This window comes from Physcomitrium patens, chromosome 10, assembly GCF_059467195.1.
Source record: "Physcomitrium patens ecotype Gransden chromosome 10, ASM5946719v1, whole genome shotgun sequence".
Lineage (NCBI taxonomy): Eukaryota > Viridiplantae > Streptophyta > Bryopsida > Funariales > Funariaceae > Physcomitrium > Physcomitrium patens.
The window spans coordinates 12760441-12778362 of NC_143419.1; the positions used below are offsets into that span (position 1 = coordinate 12760441).

At 39.2% G+C, this 17922-nt stretch overlaps 1 protein-coding gene and 1 pseudogene across 2 annotated transcripts; one reads left to right on the forward strand and one right to left on the reverse strand.

Annotated features, from left to right (window-relative positions):
• Positions 1–2172: 2172 nt before the first annotated feature.
• LOC112287547 (26S proteasome non-ATPase regulatory subunit 14 homolog) lies at positions 2173–6196 on the reverse strand (annotated as a pseudogene). Its single transcript, XR_016505189.1, has 6 exons — positions 6048–6196; positions 3821–3998; positions 3504–3585; positions 3163–3339; positions 2768–2934; positions 2173–2515 (listed from the first exon to the last, which is right to left on the reverse strand). The product of XR_016505189.1 is annotated as a 26S proteasome non-ATPase regulatory subunit 14 homolog (transcript).
• Positions 6197–7224: 1028 nt separating this feature from the next.
• LOC112287546 (protein ACTIVITY OF BC1 COMPLEX KINASE 1, chloroplastic) lies at positions 7225–12329 on the forward strand. The gene is made up of 12 exons (XM_024530621.3): positions 7225–7984; positions 8308–8514; positions 8695–8784; positions 8935–9081; positions 9215–9379; positions 9476–9616; positions 9815–9994; positions 10213–10408; positions 10596–10723; positions 10887–11246; positions 11565–11634; positions 11800–12329. Exons 1-12 carry the CDS (start codon positions 7601–7603, stop codon positions 11868–11870), a joined length of 2139 nt encoding a protein of 712 aa, XP_024386389.1. The 5' UTR covers positions 7225–7600; the 3' UTR covers positions 11871–12329.
• Positions 12330–17922: the final 5593 nt, after the last annotated feature.

The following is a 17922-nucleotide window of genomic DNA, read 5'->3' on the forward strand; positions in this document are numbered from 1 at the left end:
CTACTTATAACTGTTGAAGCTTGCATAACTAGTTAACCATGAGTTTGGTGTTACGACCACAATGAAGGCACAACGTTGAACATCTTTATATCTCTTTAGCTCAAACTTCAACTGTAGGTGAAGTAGCTAAACACTTGCATGAATCAAAATCATGTTAACTGAGTGTTTGGCAGAAGAACTTGATGTCATGTTTGTCAAAGAGCAAAACTCGAGAGGTTGTTACATTTCGGACTTGCAGCTCCTTTTCATTGCATGCACCAGAGCAAAGAATTGAATGCTTAGCGCCTAACCTCTTCGATTCTTGCATTGGATCATTCAACGGCACAATTCTTTCAAAATGTGACACGGAATAACTGATGCACCTGAAGTACCCATGTTCACTGATTCTTAAAATAGCATGCTATTATTTGGTTCATGGCCTGGGTGATCTGGAGTTGAAGGTTCTAGTTTGAGCCAGTTCCAAGCAAGCTGTTGATAGATTCACTGGTTTTGCCTTAGACACCCGATTGAAGTGGTCGTTTTCTCGCCAGCTGTAGGTTACGGAAAGCAACGAGCACAACTTATTGAAGGCCTATAAAGTGCGGTGTAGCGTACTGGGTTATATGCTGGGCTATATATTGCCCAACCTTGAGAACAACTCACATGCCTTATGCAAGGCACAGAGCTGTCCAACGACGTCAACATTCACACGCAGAGCGTGAAAAATGCTGGGGTGTGAGCAATCTCATTTGGGCAAATCGCCCCTATGCTGGACTAATGAGATTGCATACCTAAGCGATGATTGATACGTAGCGATCTCTGTTCTCAGGCAAAGGCTCGTCATTACAACTTTAAGCACTGAAGCAACATAATCCCCGTAATCTTGTTTCGCCAGCTTCTATTAAAAAAGCCTGTAACCCATCTCTGGGGTATTTACAAACTGGATTTAGCTTGCTGGAATTAATGTAGCATTGGAACAACATCAGTGGCGACAAGGGAGCACCACCAACTTTCGTCCCCTGGTGACAGGGATTGAAAATGACATCAAATGTTTGTCAAATATTGGTCAAATAAACATCAAGATTGTTTCGATTCTATCCATGGAATGAGGTTGCCTCTGGCATCAATTGGTAGGTGGGACCGAACTGCACATGAGTAATGATGAACGTGTCCTGTGTGTTATATCTTATCAGAAAACTGGACTCATGAACGTATGTTTTGCTTAAGAATAGATTTATCAATTTTGTATTCCTGTGATGGACCTTTCGATTTTCCACTCACTGAACAGCTGTACCATATTAGTGATGTTTCGCTTATTTTCCCTTGTTTTAACCTTCCCCCACACGTGCGAACAACTGTGAGAAGGGAGGCATATCTGTTGTTTTTGCACTGGCCTGCCACAAAGGTATAGTTCTACAGAAAAGTTATGTGTGAGCCTTCAGATTTGTTTTCAGGTTGGATGTTGAGTAAATAAACAATGACATGGAGAGATGTAAGTTTTGAAGCATGTAATGGGAGTACCTGTTAGAAGGATTAAAGTTTTAGGAACTTATTCTTAATGAGTTTAGGTAGAGCTAGTAGAGTTAAAAGAAACGACAATAACAGGTCATTCATTTAAACACAGATAGTCGATCTCTAATCATGAAAATTTGAATCTGTAATAGAAATTCTTTCTAGCTTTAATATAACAATACACTCTTTCTTATTAAATGTTTTATTTTTTATATTTTATATATCAAGTTCGAATTTATGTGTTAATTAAATTAAACATATGATTTTTTATTTTTTTATTTTTTTTCCTTTAAGTTTTAGGATTCAATAGAATTAGGACTTGGGTCGTTTACAACTTTCTATGTGTGCTTCTATGTCTTTAGTCAAATATAAAAAAATGAATATATATGGAATAAATCAAATAAAATTAGAAAAATTTGTATGTGTACATATGTAATCATTTCACTTGTAGTAGAAATTATAATATTCAAATCCAATTTAATGTAGTTTTAAATTTTACCTTCCAAATGCCTCTGTAAATTACCATTAAGAATCAAAGAGTTGGATTAAATCTTCTACTCTAAAGACATCAAAACAAATGTTGCTTCATTAAATGTCCTTCATGTGTGTTGTAGTATTTTTCCCATTTATTTACCAAAGCCTTTATTCTTGAACGTTTAATTTGTGCACGATCAAAATTGATCTTCCTGACTTAAACATCATAAAGGCTCTTCTTGAAAGAAAAAATCACACATAAACATTGTGTTTGGCATATGAAATTGGTATACAAACCCATCTCCATGCACTTGGCGACAATGAGTCAGCTTGCTACTACTTCACAAGAACATTCTGACTAGAAGGCAACTGTGTCAAGCATGGTGCCTAATGTCTGTACAATGTTGGACGACATTAGATTAGAAACATGCTCTTCCAAGTGCTTCTTCGCATCTTGACGCCCCACATTAGCAATGGCTAACTTCTCAGGGCTGAGCTGGTCTTCTCCCTGCACAGCTTTGTTATATTTGATTGCCAAATTCAACATTTCCTGCAAGCACCTCACACAGGGGTTTGTGTAAGCAAAATTTATACAGAACTGCATCTGCAGATTACACAATCACATGCACATCCATGCATGCATTTACCTCTACATATTTACCGTGTTCACTTAGTCAAAGTTATACGTAATAGCCTCTAATTAAATAGTCCTATCCATAACGAGATTCTGTAAATGCTTAACCAAACAGGAGGTTGACACACTCCAAATGGCAACACACAAGAATCAATATCTGAGGCACACATGAACGGTCGCTTCATTTTCTTTTCCATGCTCAGCATACCGCTGAAGTACTAGTCCATCAGTCCACTTCTCTTACGCAGGTTCAGAAGCATTTTCTCCTCAAGTTCATTCTTCTGGTAATTGATTCCAATTGAGTAGTAATGGCGGTTCAATCCATGAATTAATGCCTGAAAAGATATGAGTCGCACAAAAAATAGGTCAGCGTTGTGTTAATGTGATTGACAAGTCCGGGTTATCTGCTCTGCCTCTGCCACACGATACAATCTATACCAGCACCATCTTAGCTCCGGAAAGACATTTAGTTAACAACAATTGCCTGAACACAGCGTAGGAACTGGGCTAAGGGAACACAACTTGACCAATAAAAGAGGTAAAGACGGTTGACACATAATTACCTGAATTGAAGGTTTGTTGAGATGACCAACGTACGATGTGGTCTGCCTAGGCTCCTGTCCCAACATCATTGTCTGGAGATTGATCAATCGGAAAGCATCAATCACAACCTTTCCTTTCACACTTTGAATTGGATCCACCACTACCGCAACCGCTCTTTGGTTCAAAGCTTCAAAACTCTGCAAATACACAAGGATACTGCTTTAGAACACTGGCAGTGATTCTGGAGGGGGATACCGGTCTCCCAACTATGGAAGACTGCGTTAGATCATGGTATTGTTTCCACCGTTGCACATTCGGGACCCAAAACGCAAGAACGAAAGTTAGTGCAAGCCTAACTTACCTGTTGAGTATTTATATCCACACCAGATAACCAGCAACCAAAACCTGGATGTGAATGATACCAGCCCACAACCATTTCTGGCCTGAAAAGTGCACAAAGCAATTTAAATGCACACCGGAATCTAGATATGATTCATAGTTAAATCTGAGAATTTATTCACAACTGACACTCACACATTCAACAATCGACTTACGTACATCAACCTCTGCATCAAGTCGCACTTCATCTTGCACAGACCTTTGAGTTATCACATCATCAAAAACCAAGCTAAAAAGAAATATGAGCATGATACATACAGAGAAAGAGCCCTAACTTACCGGCCAGTTTGCTTGAGCATATGGAGCATCTTGGTTTGGAAGCCAGGGTCAACAGCTTCCACACTAACTCCTGTTCCACTTTGAGGCATAGCGAACACATTCACAACACAAACTGTGTATTCATCAACAAACTCCACAAGCATCAGCCCCATCACCTCCATGGGTACTCCAGCTCTACCTGCAGATATGTCCAAAATCGAAACCAGGTTAAAATTATACTACTGTAATCATGCAAGAGAGACCTCCAGGACAAATAAGAACATGAAAACGAAGGTAAAAAACAACAATCATATACGCAACCTCAGAAGAAAGAGAGTTTTTAGCTGATTGAATTTGGAAATTTCATTAATTGAATCAGCTGTAAAATCAGGTAGACAACTCTTATCAAATATACTATCTTGCCACAAACTCTCCCTCAGATCCTGAGAGCGTGATTTCGGATGTATGTATAAACCCTAATCGGACTTCTTCCCAACAGTACCTACGGACTACAAGCTGATATCATCATTAACAACTATTACTTCCAACAGCTCCAGTGCCGTATTCTCAACCAACGAAGCTTGTGTTGTTGAGGAAGCAGTGTTTTGCTTCCCTTGTGATGATGCTGATGATGCTGTACAATATCTTGGTCTAAGCTGTAACAAGAGCAAGCACTACAGCACAATGGTAGAAGCTTGCTCTACATGGATTATGGAACTTGAAGAGAGAGGCAAGAAAGATATGTATGCAAAGATATCACCTACATGGCCTTGCCACACTTTGCTAACACAACAGCTGCAGCAACAAGAAGTGTTATGTTCATATCACGAACTTGAATACCACACAGTATCCTTTCAACAGCTCTTGCCATCTCTGGACCAATATCAAAGTGCCTTATAGAGAATGGCAATACATCCGATGATTCCCTAGCATCTTCTTCATCGAGTGATGATATAAGAAGGAACCAAGCTATACTATATCAGCAGCTGTTCTGAAAAATATGTTTAGTGCTTTACCAAACGATCAAATAAGATTTATGGGCTATGACCTATCGAGTCCTAAAGATTTCATAATGAATCATATACTTGTTGTTCCTAATTGCATCAGACTCTCTTCAGGACCTGAGGACAGCCTTGCTAGACTGTACAGTTCAATACTAAAAAACAATGGTAATTCTCCTGTTGTATACAAAGAGTACTGTACAATAATAAGAAAGGACTCGTTCGAAAACAACGAAGGATCTCTAATAAATAGAATATCTGGAAAGCAAGGTACATTTAGAAGATACATTCTTGGTAAGACTCTCTTCAGGTCCTGAGGACAGCCTTGCTAGACTGTACAGTTCAATACTAAGAAACAATGGTAATTCTCCTGTTGTATACAAAGAGTACTGTACAATAATAGGAAAGGACTCGTTCGAAAACAACGAAGGATCTCTAATAAATAGAATATCTGGAAAGCAAGGTACATTAAGAAGATACATTCTTGGTAAGAGAAACAAGCATTGTGCAAGAGCTGTAATAACTCCTGATCCTAATATAGGTGTTGATGAAGTAGGTATTCCTTTGTCCTTCTGTGGTAATCTTAAAGTACAGAAAGATGGAGATTACGTATTGTGTGATCAGTGTAACAAAAGTCAGGAGAAATGCACGCACTCCATGCAACTCAAGCGAGAGGCGTTCTAGTACTATCTTATCTAGCATGAACTGATCAGGGATAACCTAACTCCGTCCACCCATAATTCAGCATGGCAACAAACCTCAAAATTCCACCATATCGTGCTTAAGCATCTTTAGGAGTGCCAAGGAGGAAATATAAACTTGCTCCGAAGAATCGACAAGCGGCGAGTCAGAGTGTGCTCCACCGCTGGAATTGCCTCCAGCAAAAATCCTGTGCAATCTTGAATCCATAGCGCCTATTCCACTAACGAGTTCCTCTAGACCTTGACGAAACCAAACTGTAAAAAAAATCCAAAGCCACCCAAGAGTCGCTAATGAATTGAGCTGAGCCCAGATGATGGTCGAACATTGAAGATCGATCTCGAACACGAACACCAACACGACGACGCAAGACACCACTCTATTTCATCAACAAACCAGCAGATTCTGCAACAGAACAGAGTCAAGAGCAGCTTCATTCATCCCACTCCGGTGTGTTTGGTGATCTTTCTCAAATTTGTGTTCTGCCTGCACTTTGTGGCCAGAGATGGAGATGTACATAATGTTGGGTTCATGGAAGACTACTAAACCTCGTCTTACAGAAGCGCATGCCATGTGGACGTCTTAAATCTTCTCCTCTCTTTCCGGTCAGAAATAGTTTCCCAGCTATCAATTTACTTGTGACTCAAAACAGCTGTCGGTGTAGACATTATGTGTAGCATGTTGGTTTTTATTTGTATAAATAATCACCTAGATTTTGGTAGCTAATACAACTCGTGTATCAACATGGAATCCTTCACAGATATTTGTACTGGGTATGAATCATGAAGCGGAATTTTGGGTTCCTCGTTTGTTACACTTGATCGTCACGAGTGCCTGGCGTTGCATCAACTTTGGGTTTTAATAGCCAGCAGATGGTTAGGGATTGAACCAATTACATTATCCACATAACTTGAATGCCTTTTGTTCGGTAGGAAACATTTCGCTGTAATGACATTAACGCACATTATGCATTGTTGGTGTCCATAATCTGTATGATGATCATGTGGTACACTTTCGTAGACTACTGTTTCACTTGACATGGTCTAGGAGGTTGAGATCGGAGTTAAGATTTGGTATTTGAACGCAACTGAGTTCTCGGTAATTGTTGGGGTCACGCTTGGTGCATCGAATGTTGAGTGAAAAATTTGCCATGACCATGTTGCGCACGTTCTCGAGGAAGTTTGCGATGTTGCAATCGGCGTGAAAACTTATCGCTGTAACTATCGCCCGTTGAGACTACGGCCGACAGGCATCACTTGATCACCGCATTGAATTTGACGTATCATCATTCAGCGTCAGCATTTTGTGTCGATCTACGACGTCGCGAAAAACTTGACGGCTTTAACAATGTGGCCTATTGGGAATTAGTGTTAAAATCCAATTTTAGAAATTGATGGCGGAGGATATATTTGTGTGGTCGAAATGAAGGCCACATATGCACCAAGAGTGGGGAGTCAAGGTGGAAATGTGTCATTGAAGGAATTAAGAGTGGTCGAGAATCGGACAATTGCATCTCCCGCACATCCCGATATACTTGATATCTCCAACATGTGATTCGTCTACGACCCCAACCAATACATGACGGGCTTTTCCATCTCTTTTCGTCGCTTTCGTGCTGGTGGATCAGTGGTGCACCCAACTCTCTCGGGTATATGTTAATTTTTGTTTTTTACTAAAATTTCAGTTAAGTTGACTGGTGCGGACAATGGCCGCACAGTCCTTATCTGATGATTTGTAAAGAGCTCCGCGTCAGTTAACCCGACTTTAGAAAGCAGGTGCCCGTCTCTGCGGATTCCGCAACCGTACGTTCTGTTCATGTTTGCAGGCCAGGAATTGCGTCTGCTCTGCTCCCAACCAGATGTGTCGGAGTCATTGCTTTACTGACGCTCGAAAAAAGCCGGGTTCGAGAAGTAACACGTCACTGATTGCACACTTGGGCGCTAGATTACAACTTTCATATTTTTCCTAAAGTTGATCTGATTGTAAGGGGGCTGGCGGCGCGTTCGTGAGGCTGGATTTGGCATGTGGTTTAGTAACCAGGAAATCCTTTGGAACAGAGTTTGAGGTCGAGGAGAGGGGCAACGATTGTGCAGACAGTTGAATGGCAGCTACGTTAGATGGGAAACACCTTGTGATGCAGCCTGCGATGGCGTTGTTTGAGTCGTCTGCCTTGAAGGCGGGCAAAAATCATCGTGAGCTGGGGAGCAGCCATGGCACAATCCTGGCCGGAAGAAATGGTGATAAGTTGAGTAAGGGTGGCTTGCTGCGCCTTCAGAAACGCCGGACTTGCATGAGAGTGGTGGCGAAGTTGGCCACTGGGACGCGAAATGGAAGCGTGAAGAGGGTTGAGATGTTTCCTAACCGGGAACAAATTGTGTTGGACAGCTTGATGCAGCCCACCGTGACCTCCACCTCGGGAGCTATGGAGGAGCTCGAGCTTGAGCGCGGTGTCTGCAATCCGTTTCGGAAGTATACTCCTGATAGGGTAAGCGTGTGGTTCGTTTTTCTTCTCAGTTGAGATGCTTTAGCCTCCAACGTTGAAATCTGTCTGAGAATGTTTTACTTGAGAATGTTTGCCTCGTGAACTGAACCCTTGATTAGCCAATTCCGGAAACCAGGGTCGCCCAGCAAAGTTTTTAGGCATTTGAAGCTGAGAACTAGTAGACTAACAATATCCAGAGCCAGACATTGCACATAATCATCGTGTTATTCTCATCGCAGTTTAATGGGCCTTTGACATGAAAGACAAGAAATCTCTTGACGTTTTTGATCGTTGACATATTTTACCACTCTTTCTTTTCTGCTAAGGTTCGTCAAAGAGTTCTAGGGACGCCTGGAGCCTTGTTCTCTGTCGTTGGTCGAGGCGTGGAGATTATCACTAAGCTGGGATTTTACTGGGCCAACCTTTCTTACGATTGTCTTGTTGGGCGCGGCGAGGAGATGGTTCCTAAGCGTGCCGCCCAGCTCCGAACTCTTTTGTGTGACCTGGGTCCTTCGTTTGTCAAAGCTGGACAGGTAATACCACTCAAGGGCTTGTACGCCTTTTAGGGTTTGTGGATACTCTATCGGAGATTAATAGTTTGTTACTCTTTTGTGATTTTTTTTTCTTTTCGTTTTCCGTGTTTCCACTACCCCCCGCCCCCCTTCTCGCAATTTGAGTGGCTTCGCAAATTCCGGAGGTGATTTTTTTTGCAGGTATTGGCGAACAGGCCAGACATTGTTCGTGAGGACTACATGAATGAACTCTGCATCTTACAGGACGACGTGCCTGCTTTCCCTAATGAGGTAATCTCTTCTGTCATATTTGTTACAGAATATATTCTGGACAATCGGAAGATTTGGCCGGGGTTGCTTCAGCAGTATGTTGATGCACTGTGTTGGAAGGTATGGTTCTTTGGACCTTCGTTTATGAGGCAATTTGGCGTGAACTCACAGATCGCGTTCAAAATCATTGAGGAGGAGATGGGAGTGCCACTTGAGCAAGTGTTTAGTAAAATATCGGCTTCGCCAATTGCTGCCGCTAGTCTTGGCCAAGTCTATCGCGGGACGCTTCGTAGTACAGGGGAGGAGGTGGCCATAAAAGTGAGTACTATCCTTGTCTCAATTATCTTTTCTGAAGCCTTTCATACATTATCTTTCCTATCTTTTCTGTTGCAATTTTTACCAGGCCCAAAATGAAAGTTTATGCTCACAAATGGACTTGGTTGGTGTGCAGGTGCAAAGACCGAATATAGAACCAATTATCTACAGAGATCTATTTTTGTTCCGAAATCTAGCATCGCTCTTGAATCCTTACAGTGTCGCGAAGCTGGGTTGTAATGCAGAGCTTATTGTTGATGAATTTGGTGAAAAGCTTCTCGAAGAGCTTGATTACACTCTTGTAAGCTTCTCCATTCCTTCGACCTACCTTGATTTCTCGGTATATGATTGTGAGCACAAATCTTTGTGCTAATGGTATCGCTCTTCGTGTTTGCAGGAGGCTCGCAACATTGAAGATTTTTACGAGAATTTCAAGGTTGATAAGACCGTAAAAATTCCGCTTGTATATAAGCAGCTTAGCGGCCCGCAAGTCCTTATTATGGAATGGATTGATGGTATTCGATGCACTGATCCCCAGGTTTGTAATGAACGCTTTTGTTTAGTTTATGAATCATTGGTGTATTATACTTATACATTTCGTACAGCTTTATATTATTGATAGGCAGTTCCTTAACCTTCAATTTAAAACTCTTTCATTGGAAGAGCCATTTCCATATAAGCTACCCGGTGTAAGCTTTACCAGGCTCTCACACCCTAAAGAACTTGTCGACTGCAGGGTATCAAGGATGCGGGCATTGACGTAGAAGCTTTCATTACAGTAGGAGTAAGTGCTGCATTGCGGCAATTGTTAGAATTTGGTCTATTTCATGGCGATCCACATCCCGGAAACATCTTTGCCATGCGAGATGGTCGAATTGCTTATGTGGACTTCGGGAACGTTGCAGAACTTAGTCAGGTATGCCCTTCAATTTCCTATTTCATGTCGACTACCCTCACTTTTTCTAAGTCCGAACTCTACATTGTATTGGCTAATTATTGCGACTAGTAACAAGTTTGTGAAAACTGTATTGTTTTTGTAGTAGCTCATGACAAAAAGAACTCTTTATTTACATAAGACGGGGGTGTCATCTTGGTCTGATCATGTTCGTGTGGGGTTGGACTTGGACTTGGCAGAGAAATAAGCAAATTTTGATAGATGCAGTTGTGCACGCTGTGAATGAAGATTACGTTGAGATGGCTGGGGATTTTACAAGGCTAGGTTTTCTAGCTCCTGGCACTGATGTAACGCCCATTGTACCAGCTCTAGAGGCTATCTGGCAAAATTCAACCGGCAAAGGATTGGCAGACTTCAACTTTCGTTCTGTTACTGGTGAGTACTTATTATTCTGAAATTGTAAAGCTCCATTTAAATGTGTCATAAGATGGCGAGAAAACTTATTCGCTCATTTCACTAATACATTTTGCCTTCTCAGCATCAAACCTCTTGTGCAGTTTCCTCTCGCAATGACAGTTTTCCATAGTATAACGTGTTCTTATGTCATGTTTGATGCTTTCAGGGAAATTTAACCAGCTTGTATATCAATATCCAATCCGAATTCCGGAAAGGTTCTCATTGGTCATTCGATCATTGCTGACGCAAGAAGGCATCTGTCTGACGCTTTCACCTGACTTCAAGTTCCTGGAGGTGGGAATTATCTTCATCTGCTTTTCAACATGTGAATCAAAGCCGGTTCAAACGTTTTGGAATGACTTCATCTGCTTTTCAACATGTGAATCAAAGCCGGTTCAAACGTTTTGGAATGACTTCATGCACTTACTCACGCGTGCACCTACTTTTCCTCCTGCAGGTGGCATACCCCTATGTGGCCAAACGTCTGTTGACTGATCCAGACCCAGCTCTGAGGGAGAGGCTCCTGCAAGTGCTGTTTAAAGATGGTCTGTTCCAGTGGAAGAGATTGGAGAATCTCATCGTTCTAGCAAGAGAGCAAGTGACTATGACGAACAGGAACTTTCCAGTTAATGGTGCTCTACCCGCAAATGCAAGTACAAATGGCGGCAGCAATGGAAGGTCTAGAAAACCAGCTGGTGGAACGTTAGACCTGTCGGACACAATCAAAGATGGTGCTCGGGTGGTGGTGACTGATGCTGAGCTGCGACGCCAACTTCTTATGGCTTTCACAGAAGACTCTCGACTACATGTTCGTGAGGTGCGCAAAGAGTGTTCCCTAATCCTATTTTCCAGTCAATTCCATCTGATCATGATGATTCCAAGAACTCTTTGAATCGTCAATGCTTCGGGCCGGTAATTTTCAAGTAAGGTGACATAATTGGTTCATGTTGTCTTGGCCCTTTGAGTTGCTTGTCATGCTTGTAGCCAAGTATACCCATACATTAATAAGTGAATTCAGTTGGATCAAATATGGAGTTTTTAATGAGATATGAGATATTATATTTTCCCACTGCCCCACCCCCCACCATTTTCTTGTTTCTTCTTATAATTTGCTGCTGTACTGGTATGGTTGCAGTTGTACGATATCTACCGATTGGTCGAGGGAGAGTTCAACCCAAGCACGGTCTTGATAGACCTAGTTCAAGGTATGTCCGATTTATTTTCTGTTGCTAAATTTTTGGTTTCCGTGCTTAATCTTCTCAGTCTTGAATTGTATTCCCTTCTATGCACATTTGTCCTTTTTGAAACAAGTTGCGGTAGGAACAAATCCAAGATCTAAATTTGATGGGTTCTTGACTGTTCATATGCAGGGTTACCTAATGTCACTCGTGATCTCATGTTATCATGGAGTGACGCTGTCCTTTCTGATCGACGACGATAAGAGCTTGTCCAAACAGGACGCACATCAAACATGTATTTTAAATAAAGTGGTAGTCATTACTCTGGGCTAAGAACTTTGGAAAGTAGGAGGAAATTTTTCATTGAAAGTCATGGTTTGTTCCTCAGAAACATTAGCATGAGTAAGAATAATATGTATTCATAAGTATCATAGATAGGTGTACTAGTTCTTACTTTTCCTGGAGAGAAACTTAACGACCCAATTCCCACTGAGACTCCGTCTCGTTTTTAACATGAAATTCTATGTTTGGAACCAGCGATTTCACATGGTCATGGCAAGGAGAAGCATTTTCCCTTACTCATGCAAATAAACAAGAAACATTCACAGAAAGATTAGAAAGAATTTTTAGGCCATACTGGCATAGTTTTGCGGTACAAAGGTCTGTTTTTCACATGTTTTCACGAAAGTTGAAATGGCAATGAAATGTTTTGTATTCGTCAACTTCTCTGAATGATATACTATGGAAGCCCACTTGTAGTCTTTTGTGTTTTTTGCAAGATGTAAATGTAAAGTAATGTTCACACTGGAGTGTGCTACCTGCCAGCAATGTGTTTAAATTATAGATTCATAGATTTGATATATGTTATATGTTATCTACTTTAACATAGGAATATCAAGAATTGAACAACTTGTAATCATGTAGACAATTTATGTAATCAGGTAGACAATTTATTTCTATAATTACCAATGTACCAATTAAATACTATTTTTTTATTTTTCATAGATATTACTACACCCTATAATTCTCTTTAGATTTGTACATATGCCTTCTGCTTAACATTCAAAACTTTTGTTCTAAATTTTTCTATATATCTATTTTCTTATTCATCATCTTGTCCAATTATCCAACCTATTTTGATTGGACTTGCATCAACTATTAATATCCTTAGCCTTTCACATTTATAATTCACTTTCTTCAAGGTTAAAAGTAAAGAAAGAAGTTCTTTTAATTTTTCCATGGTTTTTTTTTTTTTTTTTCTTCTTTCCCATTAAATTTTTTGATTCTTTCTTAATAATTCATACAATAGATCTATTATATGTGCAAAAAGAAGTATCCATATATAATAGAAAATACATGCTGCTAAAAACCTTCTGATTTTTGTTGTCATATTACGTGAAGTCTTACTTGAGAGTACACCACGCACCTAACCATAGAAGGTAGAATGGAAATTGTAAAAACAAAATCCTAATTCTAATAGAATACTAAATAAATTCTAATTAAACCTTAATAATGCTAAACAAACTTTAATTAAATTCAAAAGAAACCTTAAAGAAATTACAAAAGAAACAATAAAATTTTTTAAAGGAATTAAAAGAAAATCTACAATAAATCTTAAAAGAATCTTTAAGAATTCCAAAAAATATTAAAATAATCAAAAATATATCTTAAATAAATCTCAACCAAGTTTTAATTTAACCTTAGTTGAAATCCTAAATCCTAAATTCTAAATCAAACCTTAGATCAAATCCTAAACCCTAAACCAAACCTTAAATCAAACCTTAGATCCTAAATCAAATCCTAAATCAAATCCTAAATCAAATCCTAAATCCTAAATCAAACCTTAGATCAAATCCTAAACCCTAAATCAAATCTTAAATCAAACCTTAGATCCTAAATCAAATCCTAAATCAAATCCTAAATCAAATCCTAGATCCTAAATCAAATCCTAAATCAAATCTTAGACCCTAAATCAAACCTTAAATTAAATCCTAGACAAACCTTAAATCCTAAACCAATCCTAAATCTAACCTTTGAATCTAAACAAAATCCTAAATCAAACCTTTGACTCTAAACCAAATCCTAAATCAAATCCTAGATAAATCCTAAATCCTAAATCAAATTCAAATCAAATCCTAAACAAACTCTAAAACCTAAACCAAATCCTAGATCAAATCCTAAATCAAATCTTAGATAAATCCTAAACCCTAAATCAAATTCAAATCAAATCCTAAACAAATCCTAAAACCTAAACCAAATCCTAGATCAAATCCTAAATCCTAAACTAAATCCTAACTTTCCTCAATCTAACCTTAATGTAGTTTAGAACCTCAATATCTATCAATTGAATTGTTGAACTTGCTTAAAAATATACATACCTTTCAAAAACTAAGTTGGCAACAAGCATACAAATTTTGAAGATAATCACACATATGAGATGGAAGAAAAATCCTTAATTCCACTCAAGTGTTGGTTGGCCTCTTTGTCACAAATTTTGAAAACTGACTGGAAATCTAAACAGGAAGCTCAAGAAGAATCGACAAGAACTAGATTAATCAGATGAGTATAAGAACAATACTAGAGAGGTGAGCTAGAGATCCAAGAGGTGTATTGTCGAGATTGAGGATTCCCTTAGTCTTGGCTCCTATATATACTACAAGCTAAGAAGCTTCTCAAGTAGCTTCCACAAACTAGGAAGCTTCTCAAGCAACTTCTATGAGTTAGGAAGCTTCTCAAGCAGCTTCTATAAGTTAGGAAGCTTCTCAAGGACCTTCCACGAGCTAAGAGGCTTCTCAAGTAGCTTCCACAAGCTTAAAAACTTCTCAAGTAGCTTCTACAAACTACAAAGCTTCTCTAAAAACTTCTAGAATCTTCTACAACTTCCTAGCGTATGTCTTTGATATCACCTCCCCCTTTTAGCTTCGAGGTCTCCGAAAAGCACTCATATTGCGAGTCAATACCAACATAAGAAGTTGAAAATTTGTCGTATAGTGTCCACAATATACTCCAATTGTTGTTCGTGTAGCAAGTAGTTCATTGGTCCTTGTAACCAACAATAGTATCCTACGCCTTTGATTTCTGATCAGGCATAAACTTCCATGTCTTTATTGTGAAAATACCCTGCAAACACTCCTTCGAGAAGATCACCGTAGGCAGGTTCTACCTCAAACACAATCACTAGAGACTTGTTACTGGGTATCCTTTGTCCTCTTCATTGTACAGGTAGTTCTTCATCTTAGGGTCGTCTTCATGAGATACTCAGTTGAGAGGACATGACTAATATGATATATATCTCTTGGCTATCCATATCACATAAAAAATAAATAAATAAATAAATAAATAAATAAATAAATAAATAAATAAATAAATAAAACAAACAAACAAGTACTAAACATGGAAGCATGGGCTCATGTTACAGATTTATAGTCTCTAACTATGTCTTTTAGAGGTTCCTTCTCTCCCTTCTTTGTAAGGCCGAGGATTAAGAGGCTTCAAGGAGAAAGAACTTTACTGAAAAACTTTCATCAAAAGGACTTAGGTTTCTGAGGATAGCGTCGATGAAACTCCTATACCTTTTGTGACGCATTGATAAGATTTTCTACTGGTTCCCATGTGCGCTCATTGATATCATAGTCGCTTCAATATACTAAGTACTCCAATTTCTCCCACTTATGCCACAAATCTAGTACCTTTTTCACCTCGTATTCCTCGTGGTTCTCAATTTTAATACTAGGTGGTGGACATTGCACTCTTGTAGGAAAAGACGACTCTCGATAAGACTCCAATAAAGAAACATGAAAGACTGGATGTACCTTCATAGCAGCCGGTAACTCTAGACGGTATGCCACTGGATTAATTTGCTTTTGGATGACAGATGGTCCGAATCTCTAGTAGTCTAACTTATCACATGGCCACTTGGTTTTGATATTCTGTCAAAGCAGCCATAGTTTATCTCCAATTTTGAAAGTAAGTGCCTAATTCCGAAATTTATTTGTGGATACCTTGTAAGCTTCTTGAGCGATTTGCAATTAAAGCTTCAACGTAGTTTGAAGCTCCGATAGTTGTTTCACAAATCTTTCAGCTGCTCGGTTGTTATTGGTTGATGGACTCAATAAATCAAGCTTCGGATGATACCCATAGTTGGAAAAGAATGGTGTTTGTTGAATCGATGCATGAAGGGTATTTTTATATGTAAACTCTGCTAACGATAGATATGCAGTCCAATCATCTTGCTGAAAGTTGATGTTGCATTGTAAATACTGCTCCAAAATTTGATTCATCCGTTCTATTTAGTTGTCAGTTTGAGGATGGAAAGCCGAAGAAAGCTTGATATCCACCTTCAATATCTCAAAGAGAGATCTCCAAAACTTTGATACGAATTGGATTCTTAGATCCGACACGATATCATCTGGTAAACCATGATATCGATACACACTATCAAAGAAGAGCCTTGTTGTATCTTTGTTTGATGATGTTTTCTTGCAAAGGATAAAGTGTGTCATCTTTGTAAGCCAATCTACCACAACAAAGATGTTGTCAAATGAATTCGATGGCGGCAGGTCTGTAATGAAGTCCATGGAAACTAAAGACCATGAAATAGGCAATGGTCGACATGAAATAGGCAATGGCTAAAAAAGACCATAAGGACAATATCAAGGGTTCTTGGATCTTGAACAAATGTCACAAGAGAGGACAAAATCCTTGACATCCTTCTACATTTGGAGCCACTAAAAATCTCGAGAAATAAGTTTCAAGGTCTTATTGAATCCAAAATGTCTTGCAGTTGGAAAGTTGTGTTGAGATTGGAGAACTCGGAGTCGTGTTGGTATCTTTGGAATATACAACCGCTCCTCAAAGTATAATAGATCTCCTTCTACCTTGAACTTGACATTATTGACACGTTGAATGATATCGAGGGCTACAAAATCTCCAATAGTCATAGTACGTACCTGGTTGAAGAAGTCAACATCAATTGGCACTATAGCAGAGCAAAGCCTGAATTGTTCCGACTTCAACAATATTGTATACTCTTGATCAAACGGTGCTTCTCTAGCCTTTGGCACTAGATACGTTCTCCTTGATAATGCATCGGATAGTCCTTGTTGCTTCCCAAGCCGATAAGTAATAACAAAGTCTTACTTAGATAGCAACATATTCCATCGAGTTTGATGACAATTCAGAACCTGAGCGGACATGAAGTATTTCAAATTCTTGTGATTTGTATATACGGTCATTGGATGTGCAGCTCCTTAGAGAAAGTGACGCCACTCTTGGAAAGAATCTACTATCGCAAGAAGTTTTTTTATTGTAAATCTCATAGTTGATCTCGGTAGCAAAAAACTTTCAAGAATAGAATGCAATGGAATGAAGCTTTTTATTTGAGTCTATCTGCAAAAGTATAGCTTCCATAGCAAAATCAGAAGCATCGATCTCCAAATAGAAGGCCTTTGCAAAGTCCGAATGTACCAAAATTGGAGCCATAGTAAATACCATCTTAAGATCTTGAAACACTTTTTCTGCTAGAGGTTTCCATTCAAGCATGTCTTTACATGTCAACCGAGTGAGCGGAGCAACAACTTGAGAATAATTCTTGATGAAGATCCGATAGAATTTAGCAAAGCTAAGAAAGCATTGTACATCTCTAATCGTCTTTGGAACTTCTCATGATACAATTGCTTCCACCTTCTTAGGGTCCATCTTCAAGCCTTCCATAGTTGTAGTAAATTCCAAAAATTCCATCTCAGTTTTGTGAAACAAGCACTTCTCCAACTTGGCATAAAATCCTCGCTTGCGTAGTTTTTCAAGGACCAGATAAACGTATTTTTCATGCTCTTTTACGTTCTTGGAAAATACCAAAATATCATCTAGATAGATGACAACAAAATCGTCAAGGTACTCTCGAAAGATGTCATTCATCATGTGTTGAAAGACCACCGGAGCATTGGTAAGACCGAAAGGCATGACATTATATTCAAAATGGCCATACCTTGTACGAAAAGCTATTTTCTATTCGCCTCCTTCTTTGATTCGCACGAGGTTGTAAGCTCTCCTTAGATCAATCTTTGTAAAGATCTTTGCATGCCCAAGTTGCTCTAAAAGACCTGATAACAAGGATAATGGATAACAATTCTTATTTGTCACCTTGTTGAAACCTCGATAATCCATACACATCCACAGCGAGCCATCTTTCTTCTTCACAAATAAGATTGGTGTCCTAGCTAGCGACTTTGAATGATAAATGAAGTTCTTAGCTAGATTCTTGTCAATGTACTTCCGCAACTCCGCTAACTCCATCTACGACAAGTTGTAGATTGG